This window comes from Monosiga brevicollis, genomic scaffold (assembly GCF_000002865.3).
Source record: "Monosiga brevicollis MX1 MONBRscaffold_52 genomic scaffold, whole genome shotgun sequence".
NCBI lineage: Eukaryota > Choanoflagellata > Craspedida > Salpingoecidae > Monosiga > Monosiga brevicollis.
This window is the reverse complement of record NW_001865089.1, coordinates 94794-104033: the sequence shown is the minus strand read 5'-3', so window position 1 is coordinate 104033 and position 9240 is coordinate 94794. Positions and strand designations below refer to the sequence as shown.

General features: G+C 56.9%; 4 protein-coding genes across 4 annotated transcripts in view; 2 read left to right on the top strand and 2 right to left on the bottom strand.

The window, feature by feature from the left end:
* The window catches only part of MONBRDRAFT_39356 (uncharacterized protein), a gene marked incomplete at its 5' end in the record, with an annotated part of 14013 nt that extends 11903 nt beyond the window's left edge, over positions 1–2110 (top strand). Inside the window, 6 exons of the mRNA XM_001750916.1 lie at positions 540–636; positions 762–885; positions 970–1197; positions 1276–1483; positions 1580–1718; positions 1829–2110. Coding sequence (XP_001750968.1) covers positions 540–636; positions 762–885; positions 970–1197; positions 1276–1483; positions 1580–1718; positions 1829–1940 — 908 coding nt within the window. The 3' untranslated portion in view covers positions 1941–2110. The remainder of the gene's footprint in view (positions 1–539; positions 637–761; positions 886–969; positions 1198–1275; positions 1484–1579; positions 1719–1828) is intronic.
* On the bottom strand, positions 2087–3913 carry MONBRDRAFT_39355 (uncharacterized protein). Its single transcript, XM_001750902.1, has 8 exons — positions 3722–3913; positions 3542–3599; positions 3294–3396; positions 3065–3169; positions 2844–2925; positions 2660–2739; positions 2426–2523; positions 2087–2321 (listed from the first exon to the last, which is right to left on the bottom strand). Exons 1-8 carry the CDS (start codon positions 3874–3876, stop codon positions 2208–2210), a joined length of 795 nt encoding a protein of 264 aa, XP_001750954.1. The 5' UTR covers positions 3877–3913; the 3' UTR covers positions 2087–2207.
* A 636-nt stretch (positions 3914–4549) lies between these two features.
* MONBRDRAFT_13013 (uncharacterized protein) lies at positions 4550–6971 on the top strand (the record flags this gene model as incomplete). The annotated part of the gene is made up of 4 exons (XM_001750915.1): positions 4550–4811; positions 5317–5546; positions 5633–5708; positions 5782–6971. The coding sequence occupies 4 exons, from the start codon at positions 4550–4552 to the stop codon at positions 6969–6971; spliced, it is 1758 nt and encodes a 585-aa protein (XP_001750967.1).
* A 571-nt stretch (positions 6972–7542) lies between these two features.
* On the bottom strand, positions 7543–8693 carry MONBRDRAFT_13012 (uncharacterized protein; the record flags this gene model as incomplete). Its single annotated transcript, XM_001750901.1, has 5 exons — positions 7543–7665; positions 7786–7998; positions 8083–8135; positions 8251–8448; positions 8537–8693. 5 exons carry the CDS (start codon positions 8691–8693, stop codon positions 7543–7545), a joined length of 744 nt encoding a protein of 247 aa, XP_001750953.1.
* Between the last annotated feature and the right edge of the window lie 547 nt (positions 8694–9240).

Here is a 9240-nt window from a genome sequence, read left to right as displayed (position 1 = left end):
TGTGTGTGTGTGTGTGTATGTGTGTGTGTCGAAGATGTCCAAGCACACACACACACGCGCGCACACACACACACACACACACACACACACACACACGCACACACACACACACACACACTTCTTCTTCTTCTTCTGCTTTCTTTCTGGTTGTTGCTTGATCGTGCGTGACCGCGACATGGCATCAGCCCTCCCCCCCTCCCCCTTTGGGCTCTGTTTGGATTTCCATGGTCTTGCTTGCCAACGCATCCGCCTGTGCCATCACCATTGATGATGGTGCTTTTTATTTTTGGGATACTGGCCGTGCTCGCTTGCACCTGGCCAGCATTTTCTTTACACCTTGCCCAGCCTCCACCTTGCTCAGCTTGTTGGAGCCCTCTATTACACCTGATCCCTGCGCAGTTCCGACTGCCCTTTGGCCATTGATCGTAGCGTCTGTGTAGACACAAGTGGTGTCGCCCACCCAAGCCGCTTTCTACCAAGGAGACTCATCATTTTTCCTTCTAGCTTTCGCCCAAACCACCGCTGCCGTTAAACTCCAGAGTTGTGCTGCTGCCCTTCACCACCGTCCATCATGAACTCTGAAATTCATCTCATCCTTGAGGATGCCCTTCGCCGCGAGAAGGTTTCCAACCGCAAGTAGGTCTCATTCTTGTCTTCGTTGTCTTCGCCCATCATCATCTCTTGGGGTGGCTTGTGCTGCCCCCCTGGCACCCTTCCGCTCTTGCTGACGTACGGGCACCACTGCACCCGCCTTGGATAAGAACCTTGAGTAAATCAGAAGTGAAGCGCATTGTCAATGAAACGCCCGGCTTGCGGGATTTGCTCGCGCTCAATGACAGTAACCAGGGCTGGCAAGCCATCTGGTCTGAGCTCAACGTCCAGCCGGTACGCTCGTTTCCTGCCTGATGCAACGGATCAGTCTGCATCCCGGCCTCTGACCAGCTTGGACGGGTCTCGCACGACGCACAGGGTGATGAGGAGGTTGACGTCGAGGCCTTTGACAACCTACTTCAAGTCAAGGCTCAAGCCTCCACCCCGCCCTCAGAGGAGCTCGCGGGTCATCCCGTAATTGAAACTGGCGAGAGTGCTTCCATGGCTCACGAGAACCAACATCAAGAATACGTTAAACTCAACGTGGTCAGTGCCGCCGCGGCTGCCGCGCTTCGAGGCGAAGACAGCCCATCTCCCTCTACTCAGGTCAGTCAAGTTGGAGCCGTGCGACAGAGCTTGCCGCCTTTGCCCTTTTTCTCATCTTTTAAACCTGTGGCATTCTAGCACCCGCCTCGCGAGCCCCCGGTCCCACTTGTGCCAAAGAACAAGCACCAAAAGAACGCAGCGAAGCAGCAGAGTGGCGAGTCTTATGCCGCAGCACTCAAGCATGCCCCGGCGCCCGAGGCAGCATCATCGCCCTCGTCGTCGCAGCAGTCCAAGTCTGCTTCATCCGTCCGAGCCCCACCCCCATCAGTCTCGTCGCAGCGCAATGGTTCGTATTGTTCTCGTGAATGCGTCAAAAGCTGGGTTTTGATTGAAAACAGCTGCGATCTTGCTCATCCCATCTTCTTGAATTGGAATGTTGCAGGATCGGTGCGATCAGCCATCAGCAATGCCACAGACCGCGCCGCCGAGGCCATTGATAATGCGACTCAAGCCGTCGACGAGTCACTCGAAGTGTTGGATGAAGAGGGCCCCGTGGCCGCTTCTGCCACTATGGCTGCCAAGTGCGTCGCCTTCCACGTTTCCCAAAGGCCCTCCTGTATCGTTGCCGCTCGTCCTGAAGTGCCCAACCCGTTTTTCTCACGCATTCGTTCGGCGTGGCAATCCTTTGCAGGATCCGCGGTGCCTGCGAGCGCCATCCCGTGGTGACGGCCGTCTGTCTTGCGGGCGTGGCCGTGGGCGTGGCCTTTATCGCACGTACTCGGGCCGGACGGCCACTCTTTTAAGTAGAGTCAGTCCCCTGTTTTAAAGAAAAAGTCGGGGCGTGCGTGCGTTCGTGCATGCTAGTGACCCGTGAGTGTGTTTGTCATCTTACTGGTGTTTATGGATGGTCAGATTGAATCTGGGTCCTGTTGTGTCTCTATCCGTCTTTGAACAAAACGAATTTGAAAATTTGAAGACCAAGTCACATAGCGCCATGTCTTTCAAAAACCCATCGATCTGGGAAGAGTTTACAAACAGGTTGCCAGAACGCGTCGCATGGGCATGAAAATTTAGGCCCAAGCACGAATCAGGTCCTGCTCGACACCGGCCAAGTCGTGGCGGACATCCACAACATCGCTGCCTAGGTGCTGCTGAGAGTGGAGTGCCCAGTCGTGGCGCATCACCTACATCGGCAAGGCAAGCGGGACAGGCCCAGGTGAGCGTGGAAAAGCAGAGGCAGCTAGAGCTGGTCAAGAGTCATGGAGTGACGTGACTTGGAGAGTCTGACCTGCAATGCCTCCCATTCGGCCTTGTAGGCCTGGCCTGGTTGCTGCGGGGTCTTGGTCATGGCCATTTGCTGCTGCATCATGGCTGACTGATCCGCCTCTGTGGGGGAGGCGTAGAACAACCGAAGATTGGCCATGAGCAGGCACTTGTGCAAAGAAAAGCCCGCAGTCACCAAAACAAGCAGGCTTCGCAGATGTGCAGGTGAGAGGGCTTGGGAATAAAAGGTCGTGCGTACCGTTGTTGCTCCCGAGGGCCAGAGTGTACACGGCAGACAACCCAAAAACACAAGTAAAGTAAAAGGACATGGAGCTCACCCTGGGTAGGTGAAGATCGATCGCAGAGTCGTGAGTTGGCACAATCAGTTGGGATCACATGTTAGGCAGCAAAATGGGGCTTTTGACATTTGTGCGAGGATGTACCAAGAAGCGCTGAGCGTCGTCAGCTCGATGCCTCGCTGCAGCATGGGCTTGAAGGCAATGGTCAAGGGAAAGGGAACACGAACTGTGCAGGGATTGACGTTGAGAATAGGAGAGAAAAAAGAAGAAGTCAAAAAAAACCCCCCCCGAAGAACGAACAACCAAAGGGGCGTGAGTGGGGCCAGGGCAGGCGCAGAATCGTGTCGAAAGGTACGGCAACGCACTAATCACAAAGCCGGAAAAGACCCAGTTGATGAGTCCACCAATGACAACCATGGGAACCATGTTGATCATTTGCTTCTTCATCATGTCCGTCATCATGGATGGATCTGGGTTCGAGCACCAAGAGCAAACAGTGTGTGGCGTGAGACATATCCAGCGAGGCCGCGTGAGTAGCAAGACATTGACGGTTCTTCATGGCACAAGAGTGCAGAAACAAGACAGACAGCGTACCTTGCATGGGGTTGACTGGCTGCTTGTTTTCATTCTCCGACTTGGCTTTGCTGAGAATGCCCGTCTTGTCACCGTTAAAGTACTGCTTGCGCGCCAAGAATGCCTGTGATGGTGGGCGGGTGGTGGTGATGAGCATGAGCGGGAACGAGACGCAGAATGAGGCGAGCTTCAGTCGGATCATTCAGCTCGAGCGGAGGCTGCGGCGGGGGGATATCGTTCGATAAGGCGCGTCTAGGTTGAAAGCGTACGTGGCGCGGAATGTACTGTCCATTGATGCGCAGGCGGGCCGACCGCTCCAAAACGTTCCTGCGTAAAATGCCGAGCGCATGGTCAGCCGGCCAATCCTGGCGCCTCATGCATGGCTTGGTACGGGGTATGCCTGTACAGAACAGGCGTTGCAGGCCAGAGGGGGGACCATGCGCACGTACGCTTCCTTCAAAGCCTCGGGTTTAGCCTCGGGCTGCGAGCCCACCAGGACGCTGGCATAATGACGGCAAAGACCAATGCAATACGCAATGATGATAATGGGAAAGACGACCCAAAGCCGAATGGCCGGGTCCAGCAGCAAGTCCTCCGATGCCATGCTGCCAGTCAACACCTAGAAGCAGCAGTGGGAACCCTGCGCGAGCGAGCGGAGCGCGCGAGTGAGTGAGCTCACCCCACAGCCACGACAAGTAGTTGTGCGCTGCCTGCCATTTTCCCAAATGCAATTCCCATTCCCTTTTACCCCAAAAGCATGGCCCACGCACTCGCCATCACCACCATTCACAGAACATAGACACGGGGCATAGGTCAAATGCACATGGGCAGACACAGCCGCAAGCGCACACACCCCGGGCTGCCGTTTTTGCAGTTGAGCCCGCGCGCGCGCGTGTCTCCCTCTCTCTCTCCCAGACGTGTGTGTGTGTCAACAGAACGCTACCAACCGTTATTGATCTAAAAAAAACTGCACGAGTTGAATGTATTTTACTTCGTATCAAGCCACCAAAAGGAGAGAGAGAGATGAGAGAGATGTAAAATACTTTTTGTATTTCCAATTACAAGTATTTTACTTATTGTCAAAGCAACGCATGAACTGAAAAAACAGAAAAAAAAAAAAAAAAAAAAAAAAACAGTTGGAAACGGCAGCGCCCGCGCTGGGGGTTCGCTTTGAAGCTGGGGATCGCAGTGCCTGGACGAGGCTTGCCTTCTATTGCCTTTGACGCCTGCTCCCCCGTCTCCTCCTCAGAGCACTGGCAGTGAAGTAGGCAGCCATCATGGCTGCAGCACCTCCTCCCCTCGCCGCTGGACTGGTATCGACGAGCGCGACGCAGCAAGTGATTGTGCAGTGCGGCCGGTCGCTCGTTTCCGCGGATGCGGGCCCCACGGACAAGACAAAACATGAAAGTGCCGATTCATTGGACAGGATTGAATCCGAGCAAGCTCCACATTGGGCTCTGTTCCGCTGGCAGCTTGGCCTTTTTCGCTCTCCCATCACGCAAGTCGCCTGCGGAGAGGGTCACGCCCTCTTCCTCACAGGTACGCTCTCATCGGGCCCAGCCCAAGCTCAAAATCCGCAATGGCTCCTGGATTGGCGACTCTCCCTCAGACCTGTGACATCCTTGATTCTGATCTCTGGGCAATTTGGACGTCATTAACTATCAATTGTATGCTAGCTGCCGGCCAGGTCTGGGGCTGTGGAGACAACGAATGGGGCCAGCTCGGCCTCGATCATCGCAACCCCGTCGCAAGCCCTGCGACCATTCACGGTCCGTCGGGCCTTATTTACTCTCTCCCTGGCCCAACCCTTGGCCGTGTTCCCGCATTGCCACTCATGGTCCCGCGACCCTTTCTTTGCCTCGTTGCGTGCACGCAGAGGGCTGCCACGCGATCGCAGCCGGCCGACACCACTCTCTCATGGCCTCTCACGGTGCGAGTGCAAGCCAGATAGGGGATTGCCAGGCTCTTGATGGGCGCATACCAGTGTGTTTCCGGCGCTTTCTCATCTCACTACTCGATCTTGGCGTCTCTGGATGTCTCATAGAGGTTGTATGGAGCTGTGGTAACAACGAGGAATTTCAGCTGGGCCGCATCGCCCAGGCCATTGATGCTCAGCGACTGCTCCCCGTGGACCTGCCGAGCAAGCTCAAAGGCACCATCGTGGATTTAGCTGCAGGCGCAGAACACTCGGCTTTTGTTACCGCCTCGGGCCAGCTCATCACCTGGGGTGGCAACGACTACGGTCAACTGGGTCGAGGCACCAAGTGCAAACCAGTAGGTTCCCCCTTGCATCAAGCCCACACTTGCGCTCCTGTTGTGCACCCGCTCAGGCTTGGTATGCGCCCTGCCCCTCTTTTTAGGTGCCAGCCATCGTCAAAGGCAAACAAGTCTTTACGCGCGTGGCAGCTGGCAACTACCATTCGGCGGCGCTGACCGGTCAGTCCCAGTCCACCCCTTCCACCCACTTACGCGGGTCCGATCTCCTGAACCTCTCGCTCAAATTTTGCAGACGTGGGTACCCTCTACACGTGGGGCGAAGCCGAAGCCGGCAAGCTAGGTCAAAACACCGACGACGACGTTGCGACACCCAAACCGGCTGTGCTTCCAAACACATGGAGCCGTGGGCTGGCAGTGGCGTGCACTGCCAACTCCACCACAGTGCTTGACGATGCTGGTCGCTTGTGGAGCTGTGGAGACAACAGTGAAGGCCAAGCCGGGCACCCGCGGCAGCAGGCGCAGGTCTCTCAGCTGACAGAAATGGAAATTCTTCCCACCAAAGGCATCGCCACCCCGACCGTCTTCACGCACGTCGCTTGTGGCGAGAGTCATGTTGTGGCGCTCACCAATGAAGGCCATGCGTGGACCTGTGGGTCCTCCCGCTACGGCATGCTTGGACATCGCAAGCTCTTGGATGACGTTTTTGCCTTGCGACGATTGAGTCCCTTGCAAGAAGCCTCACTTTCGGCCCGCCTCATTGCTGCCGGCAGCAGCACCACCCTCATCATCGTGGACGCTCCGCTTCCCACACCACCCCCAAGGAAGCCCGTGCTGACGGAGAAACCTGTGCAGTCCTCCATAAACGTACCACCCACGGCCGTCGCTTCCCAGGGTGTTGCCCCTGCACCGCGCTCGCCACGCAAGTGGACCGATGGCTCAAGCGACGAAGAGGATCCCCCTTCCGGCGATGAGAGCAAAACGCTTGCGCCAGGAACAATAGTTGGTGGCGTGCCACAAAGCCAGGTTCAACCTCGAGCTCAACGCCGTCGTCGCCCACCCTCAACCACAGATGCATCCGCCCCGCCCCGCCAGATTGCGGTCGTGGGTGCCGCCACGGGACCCGCCCCAACAGTGGCAGCTGCGCTGCAACCCGTGGCAGATGCGCCGCCAGCCGATTCCACAGACGCGGACGAGAGTCTGGCGCCCATCAGTCCCCGCGGCTCAGGACGCTTGAGCACGGCTCGGCAAAATCGGCGTCAGGCGCGCCTGGCCCATGGCTCCGCCCTACCCCCTATTCGTGGTGCACCTGCAGGCGTTGGCGTTGCTTGGGCTGACCCGCATCCAGGTCTCACCCCTTCAGAAACTCCTGTGCTACCAGTCGGCTCGGACAGGTGTGTTCTGCGCTCTGTCCCCGCCCTGTCTCGTGAAATGGGCTGGTGGGCGTGCTGGTATACCCCTCATACTGGTGTGGTACAAACCTAGGCGCCCGGTGCCTTCAGAGTCTGTGTCACCGGGCGAGACCAACGGAACCTTCAAAGCGGCCGGACCGGATGCAGAAGTTCCGCCTTTTACCATGGTGCCTCTGCCCCCCGGCTACGAGCCTTTATGTCCTGTTTTGGGCGACCGTGAAGTGGCCGTCGGGCATGCGGCCGGATCAGAGGATGAGCCAGTGAGCGAGGCTGGCAACTCTCAGGCCACGGGTGAGGATCCACATCCTTGGGAGGCGCCGCGCGCCCGCAGCAAGCTGTGCGTCGTCATGTAATGAAATGTCGTCGTGCTTACGTTGACCAAGTTGGACACCGGCTGCTGGGCAGCCCAATGCATGGGTGTGGTGTGACGCGCAAGCTTGGTTGAGTTCAGAGACACTGATGGTAATCCAACTTTTTATGAGGCACATTTCTATCGTGGCCGGTGGGCCAAGGGGACGCGTGTGCGTAATGTTTTGTTTGCACCCGCAGTTGTCGCCCCAACTGGCAACTGTGGCCCCCTTGCACTCTGCGCAAAAAGGAAAAATAGCCCAAAAGGAAACGTTATGTCAATTGGTGATTCCCGATTACAAGTCGGCAGCAGATTTGCGATGTCGTTGGCGAGCTGCGCCTTTGTCCCGATTTTTCTTCTTTTTAAGCATGGGCGCGGCTCCATCACCATCGTCACCGGCCGCGCTGACCTTGGGGCGCTGGGGTGCAGACAAAAATCGGAAAGCCAGAGTGAAATAAAAGTGTGCGGCGCTAGCGTAGGACCAAATGACATTGGAAAACCGGGTGTGTGCGCGGCAGCAACGGTCGCATTTTCACACCTTAAATTCAGGGGTTGCCTTGGCTTCAAAAGTAAGGGTTGAGTCTTGGTAGAGCTTATCAAAGGGATGTGCCTCGGCCGGCTCGTCGTTTTTACGTTGCGCCGCGGCTCTGGCCTGCAGGCGCTTCTGAATTGGGTCCACCTCTTCCCAGGTGGTGGCGGCAGCTTCGGCGCGGGCGAGCGCCTCCTTTTCTCGCTCTGCTTTCGCTCGCTCCTGCGTAACCAATGACGGAAGAGCAGTGCGTGAGAATAAAAGCAACATTTGGGCATGAGCCCACTTGAAGCATGTTTGTCGTACCTTTTCAACAACGGCCGGATCACGATATCCCTCCGGCTTGGTGGTTCGTGTTTCTACAGACGAGCAAAAGGAAGGAGGTGGTTGCATTTAGTCTCCCAAGGTAGCAACAGGAGCATGGGAGACGAGGCCGTGGCTTTGCTTTGTTGGAAGCCGATTGACAGGACACACCAAAGGTTTTCAGGTTGAGGTAATAGGGTTGGCCGTCTGCGGTGTGACCCAACTGCCAGCAATCCTTCTCATCCTTGTCTGTAAGATTCTGATTTGTGGCTTGGTAGCGCAGGTTATCACGGGCTCGATCCATGCTCATCTGATAACTGCGGGCGGCTTTGGCAGTCGCCTCGTCCACGACGGGCGCCACTGTTTCCTCTACGGGCCACGAGTGGAAGCAGGGGTTGGCACAAGGGGGCAGCCGCCCAGTCGCAGGAGCAGGTTTGGAAGGAAAGGGCGGACAAACCAGCGGTGGTGAGGACGGCTATGTTCTTCAAGCTCGCGTCGCGCGCCTTCCGGCTGGGATCATGCGCAAGGTCCGCGGCGGCGGCACGAGCCGCATCCTGTGATTCGCATCGTTGTATGACCACGGGGGCCCAATGTGTATTACCACAAGAGTGCATAGCGGCAATTGATGGGAAGCATGGAAGGCAAGACGCTGAGCTTGATATGCAGCCCTGCAGGGCAAGATCCGAGACGTACACGCTCAATTTTGGCCAGCATGTCTGCCACCTGATCTTTCTGTTCTTGACGCTCAACATAGCCTTGGCGTGACTAAAGGCACACGGCAATAACGTTGAGAATCGTGTCGCCAGGATGGCTGGGGCACATTGCGCTGCCTCGCTTTCACACAGTCACCACAAAAGTTGAGCGCCAGACCAGTTGGGAAAGCAGGGGAGCGCCTTACCTCGCGCAGCTTGGTCTCGACGTTGGTCTTGTGCTTTTTTCCAGTCTCATGAAACTCGACGCTCTGCCAGCCAGAGCATCAGTGAGCTCCCGATCCCATCGCCAAAGCGGCGCTGGCAATGCACCCAAAGCGAGCAGCGTCTTACCGCGCGATCACTGCCAAACCAAACGTTGCATAGCTCGCAGTAGCGCCGATTGGTCTTTTTGTACGCGTTCTCGTGAGGCTTCCTGCCAGCGCCGAGAGATGAGCCACCGAGATGAGGG